Source organism: Pelobates fuscus, chromosome 6 (assembly GCF_036172605.1).
Source record: "Pelobates fuscus isolate aPelFus1 chromosome 6, aPelFus1.pri, whole genome shotgun sequence".
Taxonomy (NCBI): domain Eukaryota; kingdom Metazoa; phylum Chordata; class Amphibia; order Anura; family Pelobatidae; genus Pelobates; species Pelobates fuscus.
In genome coordinates, this window is record NC_086322.1 from 293,161,266 (window position 1) to 293,185,643 (window position 24,378).

General features: G+C 43.5%; 1 protein-coding gene across 7 annotated transcripts; it reads right to left on the reverse strand.

Annotated features, from left to right (window-relative positions):
* Positions 1 to 4,624: 4,624 nt before the first annotated feature.
* On the reverse strand, positions 4,625 to 24,109 carry TPD52L2 (TPD52 like 2). 7 transcript variants are annotated; one of them, XM_063459474.1, is made up of 9 exons: positions 24,015 to 24,109; positions 18,571 to 18,734; positions 14,996 to 15,144; positions 14,261 to 14,320; positions 11,837 to 11,938; positions 7,854 to 7,880; positions 6,236 to 6,277; positions 5,668 to 5,716; positions 4,625 to 5,443 (listed from the first exon to the last, which is right to left on the reverse strand). In XM_063459474.1, the coding sequence occupies exons 1-9, from the start codon at positions 24,031 to 24,033 to the stop codon at positions 5,357 to 5,359; spliced, it is 699 nt and encodes a 232-aa protein (XP_063315544.1). In that variant the 5' UTR covers positions 24,034 to 24,109; the 3' UTR covers positions 4,625 to 5,356. The 7 variants fall into 7 exon arrangements, with proteins under 7 accessions (XP_063315544.1, XP_063315539.1, XP_063315540.1 ...); XM_063459469.1 differs by having other exon boundaries at positions 18,571 to 18,707; positions 24,015 to 24,094; XM_063459470.1 differs by lacking the exon at positions 14,261 to 14,320 and having other exon boundaries at positions 24,015 to 24,095.
* Between the last annotated feature and the right edge of the window lie 269 nt (positions 24,110 to 24,378).

Here is a 24,378-nt window from a genome sequence, read left to right on the forward strand (position 1 = left end):
GCACGTGATCTTGAAAAGGATCAGATGGTTGCAAAATAGACAGCATTGGGTCAGATAACTGTCAACCTGACCAAAAGGTGCAGACGGCTGTCAAAAAAAAGTGTGGAGGAGTGGCAGTTAGGCAAAGGATTTTTCTTTAAAGGGACACTATAGTCACCAAAATACCTTTAGTGTAATGAAGCTGTTTCGGTGTATAGATAATGCCTCTGCTGTCTCACTGCTCAATTCTCTGCCATTTAGGAGTTGAAGCACTCTAGCAAGCTATAAACAGAGCAGGAGATAATAAATTCAGAATTTACAAGGTAGTGTAAACATTAGATGACTCTTTACAGGAAGAGTTTAGGAAGACTGTGCAAGTCACATGCAGGGAGGTGTGGCTAGGCTGCATAAACAAAGTGAATGAACTCCTAAATGGCAGATAATTGAACAGTGAGACTGCAAAACGTGTCAACAGGGGGGGCGGGGCCAGACAGCCAAGATGGCCGGTCGCACACTCTAAGTGCTCCTGCAATACAGAGCACAAACACACTACCATAGATCGACCCCTTAACGCTAGCAACTCAGAGACCAGGGATCTACTCACGATAACATGAGTAAGAGAACGGTGCCGCACCGGCACCGATGCGAGGCAGAACGACCCATAATGACCATGCGGCCTACAATAGAGCAGAGCATGAGGCCTGGGGGAGGCGGCCGATCTCCCAGCACGGGACCAGCTCACATGCACATTTTCCATTCAAATTTCAAGTCACCTGTTTTGTCTGTTTAGTTAAATATGCTCTCTTTACCATTCTCTGATTCTTCAAAACAAGAATTACAGCTTACATTTCTATTACTACGTCACTGCTACCATTCATGCAGTCATTATGAAATAGTCTCAAAAAAACACAGAGGGGAAAAAACAAAAAAACAAAACAAAACAAGCAGTACAACACAGATTGAGAATGCTGTAGTAAACTTGCGCTCACTATAGGATTTAATGTAAACATAAAATATTGGGCTTTGCACATGTACGCCGACAGCTCATTTCACAGTACTGTACTATTGGAAAAAAATAAATAAAAGACTTGTTTTCCTATTAAATGCTTTATTGACATAATTTTGTATCAACCAGTAACTTGTTGGGGGAGATTGACAGCTTTTACCACTCTCCACCCACAGCGGCATTAGCGGTACAGAGTACAAATATATATATCAGAGTACATGCTACAATCTAATTATACAAAGATAACCCACAGGTCTAGAGGACCATCTCTAACCTTGACGTCCTAGAGGTTTGTCAACTACATTTCCCATGATGCTCAGCAAGCGGTTAGGAAAACGCAGTTGACAGCGATCTGGGTGCCAAGCTTGGCCGCTGTTGTATAAAGAATCGCATTGACTTTGCCAAGCAGATATTAAAGACCTTGTCTTGGGTTTTTGCAGCCTTCAGTGAGAAAGATAGCTTCACAATCTGAATGCTTTGGTAATATGTCGCACAGTGATCGATTGGTAACACACAGCTATGAATAAGGATGTTAGATGATAAATGAAGGCGATGGATACTCAGCAGGCAGGTAGGGCGTGGGAATAGGCGCTGCGCGTTCTGTTAACCGCAGCAGAAACTACAGTCAACACGGTCAATAACGGCATGAGCTACTGCGTTCTAACTCCTGTTAAAGCAGCTTTCTTGCCTTTCCTGCTTAGATCGAACCAGTGTTTACGGTAGAAATATAGAAAATCTTTACTTTGTGCTATTAGTTCAATATGTTTAGATTAAGAATATATACATACACGTACGTTTTGGAGGGGAAACGTCACCCACAGCCTGCCCAGCACTACCAACCCCTCATACAACCTATATTATCCCTTACCGACATGCACCACACACAACCTGCTGTAAATCCCACCACCTTCTGGGTAACAGGTATAAGTGGATTACGTGCTTGCGAGGGTTTATTAGCCGTCAAAGTTAATCCTGGCACTCTAGACGATTCTGAACTTCATTTCCCATGATGCTTGGCTGCCCTATTGGATGGTTAAGCCTCACGGGAATTAAGTTCACAAATGTCTTAAAAGTGGAAATGTTTTACCATGACTGGACCATTCCATTAAGAGGGCAAAACCAATTCTGAGATTTATATTTTTACTGTATCCCTCTGTACCTGAGACAAGCAGTCAATAGCTATAACAGGCACACTTCAGGGTGAGTGTTCCTAATCTATACACTTCTAGCACAAAGCATTAGACATTTCCTAAATGTACACCGTAAACAGATTGAACGACTGGTCCATAAGCATTAACAAGCACCAGTACAAAGGGATATAGGTAGCTGATGAAATAAAGAGGGCTTTTCAAGCCATATTTACCATGATGCACAATGTATGGTTATATGAATTTAATCTCCCCTTCCATTACTCAGAGCGAAGAAGGCTACGTAAGCAGCCACGTGGTTTGCAGTGCAGCAATTCAGGTAGAACAGAGATACAGACTATGTGTACTATTAAACAAATGCAGAATGCACTTTTGTTTCCTGCTAGGACACCCAGACATTCGCTATTTTCAGCGGGAACGAAGTGCGCAAAAATAGTACGGAGAATTTATAAAAACAAACAAAACATGCGCTCCACTGAAGGAGTAAACACACACACAAATAAGCAGGGAAAGAGAAACATGAATTAAAAGCTCAGATCGCCGATTTCTTAGTATTTGCAGCAGAGTCGTAAGACTCGTTTTATATAGTGTTTTCACAACGACAAAACGTATTTTTATTTCACTGGTCTTAAGCCTTGGACCACAGAAAATGCCCAGGATTATGGGAGTCTGGTCTAATGCCTCTAAAAAGCGTAGCGCTAAAAAGGAGAAATAAACGCAATTCACAATGATAAAAGGAATTTAACCCCTTAAGGACACATGACATGTGTGACATGTCATGATTCCCTTTTATTCCAGAAGTTTGGTCCTTAAGGGGTTAAAAATGTCTGTTTCTGAAGCCAGGAATAGGGATTGTCAGCTAAACAGTGTTTACAGAGGAAATCATAAATAAAAGAGCTCTATGTTGTTGCAACAGAACTTCAAGTAAAAACCGAATTATAAATTGCTTGCTTTTTTTTCTGCCCTATACACAAGTTATCAGTTTTACTAGTACAGTGGTATTCTATGATGGCACCAAAGTAAATGTATCAATTTAAATAATAAAGGGACACTATATAGTCACCCACACTGCTTCATCGCATTGAAGTGGACTGGGTGCAGCGTCCCTGTCCCACTTAGCCCTGCAATGTAAAATCATTGCAGTGTAGAGAAACTGCAATGATTACCTAGCAGGACTAAGACCGCCTCTAATGGCTGTTAATCAGACACCTACTAGAGGCACTTCCTGGATGCAAAGGGATGCAGGTCGTGTAAATGACGCTGGATGTCCTCGCGCTCTGCATGAGGACATCCAGAGTCCAAGAAATCCCCATAGGAAACCATTGAGGCAATGCTTTCCTATAGGGAGGGCTTAATGAGCTTGAGGATGAGGCAGAGCAGTAAGTGACTAAAGGTTTTTTTTTTTATGTTTGTTTTTTAAAAACCCTTTACATGCCTGGGAGGGAGGGGAGGACCTGAAAGCTCTATATTGTTAGGAATACAACTTTGCATTCATAACACTATAGAATCCCTTTAAAATATTTTGCAGCTGCATGGATCAAAAGAGGAGGGTGAAAAAAATTTATAAAATAAATATTGAACTTTGTGATAGCATAATTAGGGACATTTTACATTAGGGTCTATGAAACAATCTGCAAACACTGTTTAGGTGGTTTTCAAGTTCTGGATATTAATGATGAAGAGCTGGTGAATGACTGGGTAATTGGACTGCTCAGATCAAACAACGATTTAGAAATGGGGTATGACCACAGGGAATTAGATGATAGAACTGTGCAAATCTGTGTATTTATGGGTGCCAGTATTGGGGGGGTGGGAAATGGATCACTGCCAATTAAAAATGTACTTAATGCGGTTTGACAAATGCTAGATTGAGAAAATATGGTCTAGCACAACTTAATTCAGTAGATTTAAATTGAAGCCATCCCACACAGTAAAGTTTCAGAACTACACCGACATGGCCTGACAAAGGCTCAGTGTAGACCCAAAAGGCTGCTGGTGTGAGGGATAGTTTCAATTAAAATCCATGGATTATTGAATGAAAGTGCACTGGAACATCTTTTCTAAATCAGAATTACTGGACATTTCTGTGGGGCTGGGGTCCGCTGCACTTATTTCAGTTGGTTTGGGGAGTCCTGGTGTTCCTTTTACAGATTACAACTGCTGACATAAAAAGGAGTCTTCTTCCCAGACATAGACCTTCAACAATAAGTGCATTCTATCATAAAAATAAATGTTCTACTTTCTCCAAATATATGTGTAAAAGTTACACAACAACTCACTTCAAATTAAAATGCTGTTTGTCTGGGTGAGGAAGAATTTACAATTTAGCCTCTCCAGAAAAAGCACTTCCTGGGCACCAGTGCAAACCACTTTCCGTGAAGGTGTGTATACAGAGAATGATCCCTATATTAACAAAATCCTAAAATGCGAGAGAGGAAAAAAATACATTTAAAAAAATGAACATATATTGGGACTTCTGTTTGCATATATGAAAAATACTTCCTTTAATCTAGCAGGATTAATCGTATTTACATTGCGTAATTTGAAGGTTGTTTCAAATATCAAGCTTTGCATCCCCAATTAGCTCTATTTTGCGACAAACTCCCCCCACGCCCCCCCCCCCCCTCTTAAAATTAGGAATATGCAGTCTCCTTGATACATTGCATATAACAGAATATTCTTTTATTGCACAGACTATATCTGGGGTTCCCAAAATGTGGATCACCAAATGTTCTAGAAATACAACCTCCTTGATACTTTGCCATTCTAAAGGTTGGCAAAGCAAGACAGGAATTTAAACTCAACCTATGGGGATCTAACTTTGGGGCACCCCTGGACTAGGGGCTTAAAATAATTTTCCAACACCAAACAGTTGAGCCTAAACCTGATAATGCAACAATCCCACCACCACCAATTCCCTACACCTGGCAGAAACAGACAAAAATAACAAAAATGAAGTCTCCCACTTCCAAAGCAGAGGTTGGCAGAACTGAAGCAATCTGCTTGACATTCCCTGTACTTGTGAAGGAGAGCAGGGCCAGGCTATTATGTACGAAATAAGGGGGAATGTACAGATTTTGGGAGGGGAGACACAGCATATGACTGGTGGGAAGTGGGGCGAGATTTTAGTGTCTTTATTTAATTCCCTTGCCAGCCACTGAGCTGTGAGATGAGTGCACTACAGGTTATGATGGGTAAACAAAGTGAAGAGATCAGGAGAGGCCTAGAAGGGAGCGGTGTCCTGTGACTTGCTGTCTGAAGAGTGCAAATTAGCGCTGCCGTTTTCTTCTCTGCCAGTAGATACCCTGGTCTGCAAATAAAAAACAAACATACAAGTTGGTCGCAATGAAAAGGCAGAAACAATATGCCTGGAAGATTTATAGCTTCACAAATAATCATTAGACTTCGCACTTAATGAGCAGTGATCAGTGTCATCATTACACAGACACACAGCACAATTCCCAATTAAGCCAATTAGAAAGCCTGGTTATTTTTAGTGTGATACAAAGGGGATGGTGATAGGGCCAAAGTTACCTTCATACTCCCGACGCGTTCCTCAAAAGATTTAAAAGTTGTTGAATTCCTATAATAAAAAAATGAAATATTTTTATTGGTTGATGTGCATACAATTGGATGAACATGTACAGCAACCAACTTATCCCCATTTAACAGGCTTTACAAAGTGAGCTTCAGGAGATGGGTTATCATACAACACAGTATAAAAAAAAAAAAAAAAAGATAATACAACCAATCCTAGCCTTGGACACACATCACGTCTAGCAAGAACAGCTGTAGACGATGTAGCACAAACTTGTATCGCTCAGTAAAGAACCAGGACTCCTAAGCTGAGCAATAGGTAAACCATTGTACGCTTTGGGTAGAATGGGGAAAATTAATCCTCTACATCTCATAAATTCTACACAGCTGATGCGCTAAAGTAGACTACATTCTGCCTCCTTGATAAACAGGCTCTGTAAAATAACATGGGAATTGTTGAAGAAGCTGTAACTACTGGTATCTTTAATGCATCTCCCCAGTGGTGGGGAGACCCAACCCCCCCAACCCAAATCTAGAGAACCATTGGACGGGGGCTATACATTACCTCATGGCCGGCATGCTTATGGAGTGACGGATGGAGTAACTGCTACTCGGAAGGCATGGGGAGCAAAAAGGCAGAGTTAGAAACCACAGAAACACCCCCAAAAAATTACAAGCAAGTGGGACCAAGCAGCCAGGATCTGTGAGCTCCAGCTGAGAATTTACAAGGGACAGCCAATTGATAGAGCAAGCTGGGCTAATCTGTGAGCGCAGACAGCCTGCAGGATCAAACAAATTGAAATCTGCGGCGGGATCCGCTAACTCCACACACTCTTTACAAAATGATTTCACAGAACTGGCTACTTGGTGCCAGGGACGGAATTAGACACAGATTAGCAGGTACCTTACACATCAACACATTAAAAAGCTTAACACAATTCACAGGATCAGGCACAGAAGAACAGAGACAGCTGGGCACATATTGTACAGCGCAGAAACCATTGTACACAGCAAGGTAAGAGAAACATAACCCACAAACAGGACAGACGTTCATTGGACAGGGTGTGTTTGTATAGAGTGTGATTGCCCTTACATTGGTTTGTGTGTGTTAGCATGTATGAGGAGGAAATCACTTTGTGCAATTATCGAGACGGTCAGGGCAGATTGCATCATATATCAAACTGCTGGTTCAGCAAGTCACATGATACTCAGAAGTAAAAGTCACATGACAAGCACTAGGAGATCAAGCCATGTGCCCAATGAAAAGCAGCAGTGTTACTCAAAACTCTTAGTGATGGGAATATATACAGCGTTGAACTAATTATCCAGTTACTCTGGGGTGCACACTGCACATTAAAGAAATAGTAAGTCTATAAATTCGTAAGTAATAGTCTATAAATGGACCAGCAGACTATTATAGAGGCCTATACATATGGAATAATTGGCGGGAGCTACAGGAATACAGGAAAATGTAAAGTGCTTTTTAAGAGAGTGAGACTCATGGGATATGTAGTACGATAAAACCTGCAGTTCCAGAAGATGAGCCAACTCTATTCCAGGTCTGACTTTGGACGTGTTCATCTATGAGCCAGTTACTTACAAACAGAATATGTGGCCAATAAATAAAAAAACGTTTACTAAAGTGTTGATTCAAAGAGAATATTATATTTAAAGCCAAAATAGATGAACTAAAACCATCGCTCACATGGAGAATTTTTCCAATTGATCTATTTTGGCCAAAAATTTGTAAGATATACTGTGGTGAATAATACTGACTGAACGAATCTATAGCTGAAACATTTGAACAGCCTTTCCTACATTCTAATTTGAGAAATAGTATTTTGGCACAGAATGCTTTTTGGGAACTTTGGGGCTGGCACGGACTTATGGGAGTTTCAGTCCAACGACAGCTAAAGGAAGGACAATACACTAAAAGTCAGTTGTGGCGAGCTGACAATATAGATGCAGGGCTGTCTGAAATAGAGTTAGAAAAAAAAATAAAATGATTCCTCAATTTCTCCCTCTTGTCAGCTCACCGCAGCTTAACGTTTAGTAAATACACCCCATCAATATCTTGTTTCATGGATCGAGCTGCCCCTGAGTAGACATACAGCACAATGGAAAGAAAGTGATCATGTAATGTGGGGGAGAACGGAAAGGATAAGCGAACTGGAACCTCTTACCTAAAAGACTGAGAGAAAGGGAGAGCCCTGCAAGCAGGAGGAAAGGAGGGACACACAAGAATCAGTACAGGAATCTGTCCTCTCCCACAGGAAACTGCAACTCCAACCCCACCAACATGCGTCTTTAAACACGACACTCCTCACCACAAGTATTAGTACTCCTGACCACCGATGATACTACTGCCCTGCTGCTAGGACCAGCAGACTTTGTATAAATCATCTTACTGACAGCTAGCTAATGTACTAACAGCAGCATTTTACACTGGGGTGGAGAGGGGGGGTTATTCGGTTAATGGAACTAAAGTTAATAACTTGCAGTGAGTATAGTCACAGACAGCATTTTATAAACCAATTCTATGGATGGTGTGCGCCAAACAAACATGCTCCGGCCAACACTCCCCTAATCCTGCGCACAAGTATCAGGGTTTAATGTTGGGGTTCTGGTAAGTTTTATACTGAGAGCTGCCGGGTTCAATGTTAGGGTTCTGGGTGGTTGTATACTGAGAGCTGCAGGGTTCAGTGTTTGGTTTATGGGAAGTTGTATACTGAGAGCTGCAGGGTTCAGTGTTTGGTTTATGGGAAGTTGTATACTGAGAGCTGCAGGGTTCAGTGTTTGGTTTATGGGAAGTTGTATACTGAGAGCTGCAGGGTTCAGTGTTTGGTTTATGGGAAGTTGTATACTGAGAGCTGCAGGGTTCAGTGTTAGGGTTCTGGGTGGTTGTATACTGAGAGCTGCAGGGTTCGGTGTTCGGTTTATGGGAAGTTGTATACTGAGAGCTGCAGGGTTCAATGTTAGGGTTCTGGAAGGTTGTATACTGAGAGCTGCAGGGTTCAGTGTTAGGGTTCTGGATGGTTGCATACTGAGAGCTGCAGGGTTCAATGTTAGGGTTCTGGAAGGCTGTATACTGAGAGCTGCAGGGTTCAATGTTAGGGTTCTGGAAGGTTGCATACTGAGAGCTGCAGGGTTCAATGTTAGGGTTCTAGAAGGTTGTATACTGAGAGCTGCAGGATTCAATGTTACGGTTCTGTGTGGTTGTATATTGAGAGCTGCAGGGTTTAATGTTAGGGTTCTAGAAGGTTGTATACTGAGAGCTGCAGGATTCAATGTTAGGGTTCTGTGTGGTTGTATATTGAGAGCTGCAGGGTTCAATGTTAGGGTTCTAGAAGGTTGTATACTGAGAGCTGCAGGGTTTACTGTTAGGGTTCTGGAAGGTTGTATACTGAGAGCTGCATGGTTCAATGTTAGGGTTCTGGATGGTTGTATACTGAGAGCTGCAGGATTCAATGTTAGGGTTCTGTGTGGTTTTATATTGAGAGCTGCAGGATTCAATGTTAGGGTTCTGTGTGGTTGTATACTGAGAGCTGCAGGGTTCTGTGTGGTTGTATACTGAGAGCTGCAGGGTTCAGTGTTAGGGTTCTGGATGGTTGTATACTGAGAGCTGCAGGGTTCAGTGTTAGGGTTCTGGATGGTTGTATACTGAGAGCTGCAGGGTTCAGTGTTCGGTTTATGGGAAGTTGTATCCTGAGAGCTGCAGGGTTCAATGTTCGGTTTATGGGAAGTTGTATACTGAGAGTAAGCGTTGAAACCAGACATGGCACTGAACACTACATTTTGCCTCAATGTCTCACTGCACAGAGCCACATTCTGCTCCTTTTACAATTAAACACAAAGACTTAACGTTCCTCACTTGGAGCATTTTCCCTGGCATCTGATCGGCTTCTTCTCCTTTCGGCCATTCCTGGTCTCTAATCTCATGGCAATACATTGGCATTAGGCAGCGCCTTAGTAACACGGTATTTATTTCCAGTAGGGGTGACAATTCCCTTTAAAAGGAAAACACCAAGGGGGTGGAGATAGGCTGCATATTATTTTTATTTTGTTATTATTTCAATAGTGTCCCCCTTTTGATTTTCAGCCTCACGTATTTATCAAATGCCAATAAGATGATCACTGGTGGAATTTAATGAATGAGTGCACCTTGCAGTGGTCAGGAGTGCTACCCACCTTGCGGAAGCTTACCCTCCAAAGGCCTCCGCTGGAAGCAAGGCCATCCTAGACATGACCAGACTGCGTGCATCAGGGAGAGAGCAGAGTGCCGCAGCAATACACATGTTAGTATTATGCAAAGCGGGAGGCCTGGCTGGGAAAGTGCGCGCGCACAACTCTGTACGGTTATTTATGTGTCTAAAGCTGGTTTAAAAACTACAGAGCTGCATCTTAGAGTAACCTTTTACAGCGTAGTGACAAAATTCATTGTTTAAAGGGCATCTCAGTTATAGTACTGGGGATACCCCATTAAAATATTTATAGAACTGCTTCTAACAATCTGCCAGCTTGAGATGAAATGAGAAAAAAACTAAACAAAAATAATCGCCCTCAAAAAGTGTAAGGTGCAGACATCATACAACACTGTTACCGTCTGTGAGAAAAAGATAGATTTCTATAACTCGTACTAACAAATTTGCAGTGAAACGGAGGCAGCATTCACATATAGAAATCTAATAAAATAATCCTTTGTCTTCCCATTCTTTGGGAGTTTATTCATTAAAGGACCACTCTAGTGCCAGGAAAGCATACTCGTTTTCCTGGCACTAGAGTGCCCTGAGGGTGCCCCCACCCTCAGGGACCCCCTCCCGCCCGGCTCTGGAAAGGGGAAAAGGGTTAAAACTTACCTTTTTCCAGCGCTGGGCGGCGAGCTCTCCTCCTCCTCCTCTCCGCCTCCGTTCCTCCCCGTCGGCTGAATGCGCACGCGCGGCAAGAGCTGCGTGCGCATTCAGCAGGTCGCATAGGAAAGCATTTACAATGCTTTCCTATGGACGCTTGCGTGCTCTCACTGTGATTTTCACAGTGAGAATCACGCAAGCGCCTCTAGCGGCTGTCAGTGAGACAGCCACTAGAGGAAATAGGGGAAGGCTTAACTAATTGATAAACATAGCAGTTTCTCTGAAACTGCTATGTTTATAAAAAAATTTGTTAACCCTAGCTGGACCTGGCACCCAGACCACTTCATTAAGCTGAAGTGGTCTGGGTGCCTAGAGTGGTCCTTTAAGCTGTAAATTGTAGCGAACTGACTTGCAAAATGCAGGCCATAAATGCTAATCTGGAAAAACCCTCAATCTCTGCTAGTAACCACTTGACTATTTTAGCCTAAAATTTTGCTATTTAGTTTTAAGTTCGCAAACAGCCCCCTTTTTATAACGAATAATTACATGATCTATAGAAAATTTCAAGTATTGTCATTACATGCAAACTCTTACATCACAGTTTAAAGGCACACTCCACACACCTTAAGAACTTTAGCTTGCTGAAGTACTTTATGTGCAAAGACTGTCCTTTTTGATTTTACAAAAAGTGCAGATATCAATACAAACATTTATAAATGAATCTTGTTACACCCCAGTGGCTGTCAGTCACTTACTTCCTGGCAGTTTCGCTCAGAAGCAAAACTCAAGAGGCAGCAATTGCTCAAAGCACCTGCCTTGCAAAGACTTCTCATTGAGCTGCATTGGGAAGTCTGTGATTGGACAGCCACAGAAAGACAAGAGATCTGCAACTTTTGCACGCTGTTCTTAGATATGCCCCAAATGAAAAAACATACATCATTAAATGCATGCAGGTTTTCACTAGGTTAATACCGATTAAATTGTTAAACAAATAAAATAAAACACTTTTCCACTGGACTGTTCCCTTCAGTAAAGGTTGTGCCTGCCCCATATCAGCTGTGGTGAGATAATGGAGCCAGCAGCATATAAACCAGTGAAACAGGTTTGGGTGGTTACTTTAGGAAAACGAACGGACCAAGGCTGAACAAAGCACTATTTAATGTCCAGCACATACAGTAAAATGAGGCAGATGGCTACTGAATGTTTCTATAAAATAAATTATTAAGATTATAACACTGTTAACAGCCCACACAGAGATCTACTTAGCACAGTAGAAGTCAGTACCATGTTCAGTAAGTAAAGGGATCACCACATCTTACCTCATGTCCCCCAGTCTCCGTGTGATGGCAGTTCCCACGTTGGATAGTGCGGCAGATGTTTTCTGACCAGCCTGTGTCAGAGTCTCCTGTGTCTTCTTATAGCTAGGAAAGAAATATGAACATATATACATAACGTGGAGAAATGCACACTGAGCAGAAACATACAATTAAAGGGACATACAGCTTCCACTTGGATGGAGAGAGATACACACAATTAAAAGGAACATACACCACATGTGGAAAAAGGGACACACAGACTGCAGTCGGACAGACAGTCAAACGCAAAGAACCTAGGGGCATAAACTTAAAGTGACGTGCACTGCAGGTGGACATAGGGACACAAATAGAAAGAGAGCTTGCACAAAGAATACAGGCATAAAAGAGCATAAAGACTGCACACGTGGGTCATGGTAGACACAACATAAAAATGACAGAGGAACACAAATATAAAGGCACACAGGGTTGTTCTTGGACTGACAACACAGGATTAAAGAAATACTGACAGCACAGAAATAGGAAACACAAAATGAAAACAGACACGGCAGAAAAACAGGCATACTGCAGAGAGAAGAGTGTTAAAATATCCAAAATAAGCGAGGAGTGAATATGAACTGTATATTTTATACAGATATATCATTGCATTCAGGTTAAACAGGCAGAACAAGACTAGCAGCAATTATGTTAGTATGAGTTTAGAGTAATGGGTAGCTAGGACAGGGGTAGGCTGAGAGGCAGAAAAGAGAGAATGGTGGATTGTGTGTGTATAAACAAAGCCACGTCCACACCTTCTAAACAACCCCCACCCCCTGCACCCTGCAAGCAAACCACACTAATACCACGCATTCCTTAAATATGCCACTCCCAAAGCGGCTATCTACAATATACAAAACCCTGCCCTATAGTCACACACACGCTACCCAGCAGCCCTCTCCTCCCTGTCTGTGGTTTTATTCTACTTACAGATTTGGAATGTTCGACGGATTCAATTCCACAGCCGATACAGATTATCGGTCACCTTTTCGGGGCAACTGCTCATAACCGGTGTCTATATTCTCTACATTTAACTTTTTTTTTTTTTTTTTTTTTTTTTAAACAAAACAATTGTACATAAATCTGATATTAACAGAACATGCCGTCAGTAATAACACTTCGGTCATTCTCAGGCAGCCAGTAAATGTGGGGATCACAGAGATACCAGCATGTACAGTGCTGTCACTGATAAGAGTGTGATTGCTTCTAGTAATCACACCACGGTCATTCTCAGGCAGCCAGTAAATGTGGGGATCACAGAGATACCAGCATGTACAGTGCTGTTACGGGTACGAGTGTGATTGCGAATAGCAGTCACTCTCCTATCAGTCTTAGTCAGCCAGCCCAGTACGTTACAGTATATTATTTACAGTCCCACCTCTCTGACTTCAGCTAAGCTCCGCATGCCAGGGCTCACAGGAAGCGGTGACATGAGGTCGCAATGCGATGCTTGATTGGCAAGCAGCTGGAATTTCTTGATGTGGAAAATGGCATGTGGTGACTGCCATCTATCAGAAATATCGGTAAGGCCGAAATATTACAAGGCCGATCCTGATATTCAGAAATATGCCCAATATCAGCGGGACAGATAATCGATCCATCTCTATTTTGCACTACCACTTTAGAAAGGGAGAGGGGGTTCAGGAAAAATAGCAATTTAAGATATCAGATTTCTGAGCACCATAGAAATTGTAGTTTAACCCCTTAAGGACACATGACATGTCCGACACGTCATGATTCCCTTTTATTCCAGAAGTTTGGTCCTTAAGGGGTTAACAAATTCTTCGCTGCCATGACTAGCCATTAGTGGTCTGGATCTTTAAAGGTAAACTATAGTGCCAGGAAAACAAAGCTGTGCCCCTCCTCTCCCCCCCCCCCCCCCCCTCTCCTTCTGTGGTGCAAAAGTGGTTAAAAAACCCTCTATCACTTACTTGACTCCATTTAGGCTCCGCCTCTGCTCCTATTCTGCCAACTTCAGCCAGCGGGGGAGACCCAATACTCTCTTGCATTAGGCCTTCCCCCCCTAGAGTTTTGGGTGATACTAGATGTCCTCATACATAGCGTGAGGACATCCAGCGTCAGTTAGGTGGCTAAAAGTCTGGTAGAAAGCCACAAGAGGTGGAGTTAACCTGGCAATGTAATTATTGCAGTTTAACAAAAACTGTAATAATTACCATTGCAGGGCTAAGGGACCCAGGACTATGAACCCAGACCATTCAATGAGCTGAAGTGGTCTGGGTGCCTGTAGTGTCCCTTTACGTAATGAGTATGTATCTCACATGCAACCACATTCCTAAAGTCTCCATGTTTATCCATGGCTCAAGTTACACCACATCCTCACATACAACCCCCGCCCCTCAGTTAGTAGGCAGCATTGGTATGACCATGACTCACACATCAGACTGGGTCACTTTTTCGTTCCATTCTCCAATTTTCTCTGAGGTTTTTACATAACTGAAAACAAAAAGGGACATGTGTTGAGCACAGCCTTCTCCAAACTGCAATCTGTCATAGAATAGCAGCTCTCTGGCACCCTGAGATAGCCCAATAAACGTACACTATGAATATATTTTTGTGTGGCTTTTCAGAAACAATTCATATGAATTACTAGGATAGCATACCTCACCAGTCAAGCTCTACTGAGTTGAAGTTATCACCACAATCAATGTTGGGGCTGTGTGGTTAAAATTCTCCATTTGTTATGGTCATGTCCCAAGGTGGTGATGTTCTGGCAGAAAGTGAGGGACCTAATCTGAAAAGGACTTTTCTTTTGGATGAGGCCAGCTATGGGGTTAACTGCAGCAGAAAGCAAACGCGGTGCTTTTAACTGGGAAATATGTAACGGGTTAGAAAAGACATCCAGGAAAAAAAGGACCAAACCAGTCTTATGAGTCACTACATAAAAATTGATTTTAATTACAGATGGGGGTTGGGGTTAAAGGAGATGATCAGGTGGTACATGTAAGCAAGGCTTTGCTCGCTGGGATTGATATGTTGACGACTACGCCATGGTATAACTATTGTTGGCATGGTGGTGATGGTAACAATGTCATCTAACATGGAATATTGTGTGCAGAGAATGGCACCACTATATCCATTAGGTCTAGAAGAGGAGAGGGGGTAACTCACGCATTAGACATTTGAACTTCTTGCAGGCTCTTGGAAAGGTTCATCTTGAGCTGGTTAAGAGGAGTCTGTCCCAGCTTTCTCTTGATTTCTGCGGCATGACGTTCCTTAGCAGAGAGAACCTGGCGTAGTGTGAGGATTTCCTCTTCTACCTGACATACAAACAGGAGAGATTACAGATATGCGTAAGAGAATATCCAGATTCCCATCCTCACAATGCAGAAATTTAGTAGGTTGAATGGTGCTGACCTTAAGAACACAGAATTATTAATGCCATTAGATATGCTTCATTGTACAGGCCTTCTATTGTTTACATTTACAATGTTACATTACTAATATAGAAAGCACTTGGCACCCTGTGTACGCTTTCAATGTAGAAATCCACAAAGGTTTCTGCATAGTAGACAAAATTAGGCTCAGACGGTAAGACCTCGCAACAAATTCTATAGAATGGAAGGAAAGACACAGGAAAAAAGGGGGGAACTGGAAGAGTGAATGAGTTCAGAAAAAGGGGGATGGCAGTTAAAGGGGATTGGGGAAAGAAGAGAAAGCTATAGGGTGAGAACAAAGGAAGGAGAGATGGATGCTACCAGTATGAATGGGTGAGATGACTCAGATATTCTTTCTATTTTAATCTTTGCATTAAACATTGCCAATGTCCGATCTTTCAAACTTATGGACATGAAGACTACAGAAAGTTCAATCAGTAAAAGGTCATTGGCCTTGTAATGGGGATTCACAGCTCACCTCTCGTGTCAAAATCTATTAAATCATTGCAGAAAACCCACATCTAAATATCTTTTGCACTTTGACAAGGAATCCAGTAGTTTGACGTTCAGAATTGCATGCAATATAATATTATTACCCAACATATTTTACATTTAGAGAACAAGAAACCTTAAATTATGCCCTAAGCAGTTCCCTACTTATGCCCTGTATAAACCCACAGACATTCTGTGATAACAATGTTATCAAACTGGTAGCAACAAGAAACAGTATAATGTTAAAAAATAAGCAATAATGTAAATAAACTAAATTCAGACTATTAACCCCTTAAGGACCAAACTTCTGGAATAAAAGGGAATCATGACATGTCACACATGTCATGTGTCCTTAAGTGGTTAAGGAGCGATAACACATTATGTCAGTCACTAAAGAATCTAAACTGGTGTGTGGTCTGTAATATCTAAATCAGTTCGACTAGTAGACAAGCCAGAATAAAGAAACCTCTGATACAATTTCTGATGTTGTTGCATGCGTGTCACGACCAGCTGGTGGCAGTATATTCACAGACAGAAAGAGAGGGAGCGCATAATAAAAAACTAAACGGTAATCAGAGGAACATGACTCATCTCTAAGAGCCACACTGTAGGAACACTAGCGATTTGAAGTTGGTGCGTGGAGGACACATGATATAATCCTGGGTCTGTCTCCGATCAGGACATGTGGTCTCATCAGGAGGGACCAGTTTTTGAGCACTTGTTCTGGTCTGCTGGCCACCTTATGAGACTGCGCACCTGTCTGTGGATAGCACCATTTAGCCACTACACTGCATTTATCCTCGCACAGATTTATAGTTATAAGCATAAATTTAGCACTAACTAAAAACCATATAAAATGAATTACAAGTGATATTTTTAGACCTCTCTTGAAGATTTTTTTCTGTTGCTGCTATGCCACATGCTCATCTATACATTGTCTAAGCCAAACCACTAATTAAACTAAACGTATAAAGGGTTATTTAAAATAAAAATAAACTTATTGATGTACAGTAGATGCCAAGAAATAAACTCTTAAAGAGACAAAATATATTAAACCCCTCCCCCCAACAAATCATTTTACAAAATGGCTTACACTGGCTCAAACGCACACATCACAAATGCAAAGTAATGTGGGGTTATTCAAACTGAAAACTTAAAAAAAGAGAAACGTAAAAATAATAAATAAGTACATTTTAGAAATGCATATTTTAGGCCATGGTATATGGCAATATGTCTATTTTTCACCATACCATCTATTTTTCCATCTGGGCTACAGATACATTGGCCTGAAATGTGCTACTTCGTCACCAATTCCTAAACAAGCCTATTGGTTTTGCTGTATGCCACATAAGGCCTTTATGGATGGGCAGAATCATCCCTTGCCACTCAAATCACAGCGACCACCACCTTGAATCTCAAACTTCAGGTAACCATTTTAATCTACACATTGCTGGTGATTTCACTAGCGCAATATATAGATTGTTTACCTGTCCCTGCACTGACCCACACCTTCCACTCTTTCCGTATCTCTCTGGAGCTGCACTATCAATAGGAAATACCCAACCCCATTCTCTCAGACATTAAAAAAAAAAGAAAAGAAAATCCCCCAAATCCCACTTCTCCAGAGAAATGATCAGTGAAATGTTATCTTCCTACACCAAGTCTACCCATTCTCATCTCATCCAACTTTCCTTCCCGTGGTCTGTATTAACCCCTTAAGGACAACGCTTCACAAACCTGTCTTGCACCTAAGGACACAAACCATTTTTGCATTATTATTATTATTATTTTTTTTTTTACTGTTTGTGTTCAACTGCAATTTGCATTTTTCTCATATATTGCAACAACACATTATATACAATTGTTAATAGTTTTGGAGCCTTTAAGCAGGTTGCTAATTCAAACTACCCAACAAAGGCCTACCATTTCTTAAAGAAGATACACCAGGGTACATGTTGAAAGGGAAAGTTGGAGACACACCAATTACATATTTTTTTTCAACAAAGTTGATGCTTTGCCTGTGCCACATTTTAGAGCATATTAGCAGCTCATGATTGCAAATTACTTCTCAAAGGCCACATCTAATTTTTTTTTTTTTAAAGGAACACAATAGGATAAGGAACACAAACGCCACCATAGTCATTTAGGATATCTTCATAGAGATGCATCTCTATGGGGAGCATTCAGTATCTCCATGCAGAGCGTGGCACACTGCAGCACTGACCTAGGAAGCTCCTCTAGTGGCCGTCTGAGGAGTGATTCTTTTGCCAAGTCAATCTTAGATTTGAAAAGTAATGATAGACTGCTCACTCGGCTCAGCTGGCCCTAACCTCCGCAGCTTATAATTGCTATAAAATCTTGAATGGATATGCACAAATAGGCGATAGACAAGCTTCTTGCACCATAACCACTACTATATACTGTACTGGTTATGGAGCTTAGCGTGACCCTCTCTAACCCTCAATCCACAAGAAAAATGAAAAAACATTTCAATATTTTTCAAATACATCAAAAAGCATTTTTGGAAAAAAAAGTCCATTGCTCCAATTTCTTACACTCAAAAGGCTAAATTTATTTATTTATTTATAAAATATTTTACCAGGAAAGATACATTGAGATTTCTCTCGTTTTCAAGTATATCCTGGGTTTTGGGTAAATGTTATGGAATTGCAAATATAATAATAATTACAATTTATAAAATAATCAATGATTAGTTGTGTTTATATGAGAGGTGATGACAGTTTGTACATATATGGCTGTGGAGATTCCCTGTTTATTCACATCTTTGTAAAGGAGATCTAAGGATCGAGTACCCACCTTAGCAAGTTCAATACGCAATTCTTCTGCCTCTGCCTCGGTCAGGCCTTCTGGTAGCACAGCCCCAGCAGCGTCGGCCGGCGCACATACCCCTCCTGGTCCTACTGGAACCTCGGTCATGTTGTCTGGCAGCAAACCTTTGTTGGGAGAGTTAAGGTTGATATCTGTCCGGAAGGAGAAGCAGAGTCAGGGAGGGGAGCAAGCAAGCAGGGACGATAGCAGGCCACAGAGATAAGCGACGGAAGATAACAGACGTGAAGATGCACTTGGGAAGAAAGCAAGAGAGTAAAAAGCTTACAATAGGAGATTAAAGTCAAGGAAGGCACGTAAAGGGGAACATATACTCAGAAAGCACCATCCAAAAACAGAAATTAGCGCAAGCGTCAGGAAGGATGTCATAGTAAGAGATATATGATCAGATCATTAAAACGTGAATTCACATACAACAGCATGTAATGGAAGACACATCAGACAGCATAATAGGACAAGGGGGACTTAAATAGCACTGTGGAGGGAGATAAAATTGGCAAAGAAAATAGCCATGCGATGGGGATACAACGGGTATGGGACACAGTATAGCAACAGGCAAACAAGTGACAGTATCAATCAACAGGGATACAGCTGGCACAAGTCCCAGTAATATAGATCTGAGTATTGTGTAGGTAAACTGTGTAATGTGACTTGGCCTGTCCCATAAGTAACAATGATAGAAAACAAAGAATTAAGTGAAAGACAGCAGCGACACCAATGTCCTTTGGATACGTACAATGTGCGTTTACAACAAGCACGTCATCAAAGTTCATGAACCTCATTACGTATCTCATAATGTCGGACTAATAGAGATGGGATGCTTCAATAGAATATTAATCAAGCAAAGACGAAGGAAGTCATTTCTAGATAATGCGATTTACACGGTTAAAGAAAAAGTAAAAATGTTAAGTAGAAACCGACATTCTATTTGCCTGAGATTTGCTGCACTTTAATCACAGTAATTCCCCGTCTGGCTCTGGGGTTTACAGAAGTTTCAGCATGAAAGGGGACATTTGACAAGCAACGTTATCGTTGGCCTTGTTATTTAACCGGGAAATGAAACTAAGGAAGGAAAGAGATACTGACATCCCGGCTATGCCGTCTTCCCTACCCTGTAACAGGCTCCCTTCTCCACCCCATTTTTGGACATAAACCGTAACTGGCTTTATTTAGAGGAACCCAAGTACCTTAAAAGGACACCGTAGGCATCCAGACCATTTCAGCTAATTGAAGCGGTCTGGGGCACTGTCCCTTTTGCAGTTCCATAGAAACAGTAATGTTTACATTGCAGCTCTAAGTCTGCTCGCAGTGGCCGTCTACCAGACAGCCACTAGAGGGCTTCCTGAATTGAAACAGACCTTTGGTCCGGTATCTGACGCTGGACGTCCTCACGCTCTGCATGAGGACCTCCAGAGTCAGATTTTTTTCCCCATGGGAAAGCATTGATTCAATGCTTCCCTACAGGAGGTCTAATGTGCGTGCAGCACTTGCCGCGCATGCGCATTAGACCCTGCTCGTCGCGGGATGGAGGAGGAGGAGCATCAACCCAGCGCTCAAGGACATCGGCGCTGGGAAAAGGAAAGTAATGCATTTATTTCCCAGGGTGGTGGGGGCACGAGAGAGGGGGTAGCAATAGAGCCAGGAATACAGCTTCGTATTCCTGGCACTACAGTATCTCTTTAACCACTACATTGTCCTGTAGTGGCTATGTTGGCAGGAGTGCCATGGCAACCCCCAATTGACAAGGAGTCGAACCAGACATTTGACAGAGTCAAACTGTTTGAGATCGATTTGAATTCTTAGCTGGAGTCTACTGGATGCTGCTCCCTCTCTTCACTACAAGTCAGTGTGTCAGGCAGGGAGCAGGGCAAAGCATACCAGAGATAAGAAGTCAAACACTTTGAGAAAGTCTGTGATTTGGCGAAAAACGTCAAGTGTATTTTATTATGTAATAAAAAAAGAGTATACTTTTTTTTTTTAAATCTACCGGTTCTTTGGACCCTCCTGACTGCTTTTGGAAGATTTTACTCAAGAAGACTCCAGAAACATCCTTGGTGGTGATTATACCACCTACGTTACCTGGATTGAGCAAAACCACTATTTTCTCTCCTTTTGTGAGTACCTCTTTCTTTTAATACAGTTCTTATCAGTGTGCACTATTGGCCGTTATTACATTTCTTTTGTGCTACATTTGCATCGGTGAGCTGCTACTACCCACGCCGGGATCCAGACAGTTCTTCCTGTAAAGATTGTGCTGCACCACTATAGCCACAGACGAGGATCATACAACCCTAGCGCTACTATTTGGAGCTGATCAGAAGCTCAAAAAAATCAAAGTGCATTTCAATACATTCCTCTCCAAATATAAGAACGTATTATACTATATTGTGTCTCCTGTCCTCTTTTATATGCACAGCGTAAAATCTGGACCAGAAGACATCCACATGGGGCTGCGACCCTTTTATCATCTTGCATCTTACCCACTACCAGAAAGAATGGACTCTGGCTTGGGTTGTCCTAGCTGCCTACTAACATTGTCAGAAGCGCTAGAAATCCTTTTTATTTATTGCAAGAAGTTAAATGGTTCCAGACGTTTTAACTCCATATAAAGAAGGGTTGCCAGGGCACTTCTGGACTAATATCCACCATAGTGTGCTGCAGTGGTAATGGTGCATGGCGTGTTTCTTTAAATAGCTCATTTGTATTGTAGTGTAAAATGTCAACTATACATATTGAAGTGACATCATTCTTTACCTAATAAAGCACTAGTTTAGGGGGAGTGTTGTGTTTCAATGGGATAGTGCCCCTGGCTGAGTTTCCAAATGTGACAGGGCCATTTCTATTACTCGTCAATCTTCACTTACAAGGTTAATTCAAAGTGAATATCAAATGTTTGTTTGGAATAGCCGTACTGAAAACAAAGCTGGGCTGATCACTAGTCATTGGAGAGGGACAATTAAATCAGGCTGAGCAGAAATTCACCTCTGGCGAGTATGCCATGGACTCGTCAAACTTGTAGTGAAAAGTAACCCAAGGCCTGGATAGTAGCCCTGGATACAGTCATGGCTCCTGATGACAAACTTTCACAAGGGGCGATATATTTATTTTTGCAATTACCACTGTGCACACGTCTCTACTCCAGCCATGACTTCCACTGTAAACTCTGCTTGAGTCAGTGCACTGACACCAGATTGCAATAAAGCAATGAGTCACTAGCATTACTTTATCTAGAAGCACCATGGCAGTAAATGAAATGTACCTTTAGCAGTGTCCCAAAGAGACAGGGCCTTGAAATCACCAAGTGTTATAATAGAATGGTGCCAGTGACCCCAACTGATCAAGGTCTGTGCGATCGCACCACCCAAACTGTTGGAGGAGACCAGTGAATCTGACACTGTGACAGCCCCCAATTGTTAAGTCTAATGTCTAAAGTGACGCAGCTCTCAATGACCCTGCCCAGACTGACAGCTCTCACTGACCCCTCCCTCCCCAGACTGACACAGCTCTCACTGCCCCCCCCCCTCCCCAGACTGACACAGCTCTCACTGACCCCCCCTCCCCAGACTGACACAGCTCTCACTGACCCCCCTCCCCAGCTCTCACTGACCCCCCCCTCCCCAGACTGACACAGCTCTCACTGACCCCCCTTTCCCCCAGACTGACACAGCTCTCACTGACCCCCCTTTCCCCCAGACTGACACAGCTCTCACTGACCCCCCCTCCTCCCCAGACTGACACAGCTCTCACTGACCCCCCCTCCTCCCCAGACTGACACAGCTCTCACTGACCCCCCCTCCTCCCCAGACTGACACAGCTCTCACTGACCCCCCCTCCTCCCCAGACTGACACAGCTCTCACTGCCTCCCCAGACTGACACAGCTCTCACTGCCTCCCCAGACTGACACAGCTCTCACTGCCTCCCCAGACTGACACAGCTCTCACTGCCTCCCCAGACTGACACAGCTCTCACTGCCTCCCCAGACTGACACAGCTCTCACTGCCTCCCCAGACTGACACAGCTCTCACTGCCTCCCCAGACTGACACAGCTCTCACTGCCTCCCCAGACTGACACAGCTCTCACTGCCTCCCCAGACTGACACAGCTCTCACTGCCTCCCCAGACTGACACAGCTCTCACTGCCTCCCCAGACTGACACAGCTCTCACTGCCTCCCCAGACTGACACAGCTCTCACTGCCTCCCCAGACTGACACAGCTCTCACTGCCTCCCCAGACTGACACAGCTCTCACTGCCCCCCCTCCTCCCCAGACTGACACAGCTCTCACTGCCTCCCCAGACTGACACAGCTCTCACTGCCTCCCCAGACTGACACAGCTCTCACTGCCTCCCCAGACTGACTCAGCTCTCACTGCCTCCCCAGACTGACACAGCTCTCACTGCCTCCCCAGACTGACACAGCTCTCACTGCCTCCCCAGACTGACACAGCTCTCACTGCCTCCCCAGACTGACACAGCTCTCACTGCCTCCCCAGACTGACACAGCTCTCACTGCCTCCCCAGACTGACACAGCTCTCACTGCCTCCCCAGACTGACACAGCTCTCACTGCCTCCCCAGACTGACACAGCTCTCACTGCCTCCCCAGACTGACACAGCTCTCACTGCCTCCCCAGACTGACACAGCTCTCACTGCCTCCCCAGACTGACACAGCTCTCACTGCCTCCCCAGACTGACACAGCTCTCACTGCCTCCCCAGACTGACACAGCTCTCACTGACCCCCCTCCTCCCCAGACTGACACAGCTCTCACTGACCCCCCTCCTCCCCAGACTGACACAGCTCTCACTGAACCCCCTCCTCCCCAGACTGACACAGCTCTCACTGAACCCCCTCCTCCCCAGACTGACACAGCTCTCACTGACCCAGCCCCCCTCCCCAGGCTGACACAGCTCTCACTGACCCCCCCCCCCCCCCCCCAGGCTGACACAGCTCTCACTGACCCCCCCCCCCCCCCTCCTCCCCAGACTGACACAGCTCTCACTGACCCCCCCCCCCTCCTCCTCCCCAGACTGACACAGCTCTCACTGACCCAGCCCCCCTCCCCAGGCTGACACAGCTCTCACTGACCCCCACCCCCCCTCCTCCCCAGACTGACACAGCTCTCACTGACCCCCCCCCCCCTCCTCCCAGACTGACACAGCTCTCACTGACCCCCCCCTCCTCCCCAGACTGACACAGCTCTCACTGACCCCCCCCTCCCCAGACTGACAGCTCTCACTGACCCCCATGTGACATGGCTCCCATTAATTGAACCCTTGATGTGACAGCTCTCCCTATACAGAGCTCGATGTCCGTAATGGCGGCTGGTTGCCTAGTATGTCCCAAGGTGACTTTATTAACGACCCCCCCATACTGAATGTAACCCGTTACCCTCCGGGCGTGTCCCCCTCTCACCCTGCCCGCCGGGCTCCATGTCTCTGCTGACCGGAAGTGGATCGCTGACTGTGGGCGGGGCCTCTTCCCCAGAACATAACAGCAGCTGAGCTGGGAGTTACTGTCGCGAGCCTATGACGGAACGTCGAATTCTAAACGAAAGAGCCCGAGCACTGCAGAGCTGCTTAATGCCGCCATTTTGGTGGAGATATTAGTTTAGGTGCCATGGATTCAATGACTCCAGAAAAATGTCGGTCTCTACTCTATATATTACTTATTACATGGGTTTATTCACTCAGCAGTGAATGGGGGAACTAGTCATTGCAGTATTAAATCTATAATAGTCAAATTAAAGCTGAATTGGAAATTTTGTTTTCCTTTAAAA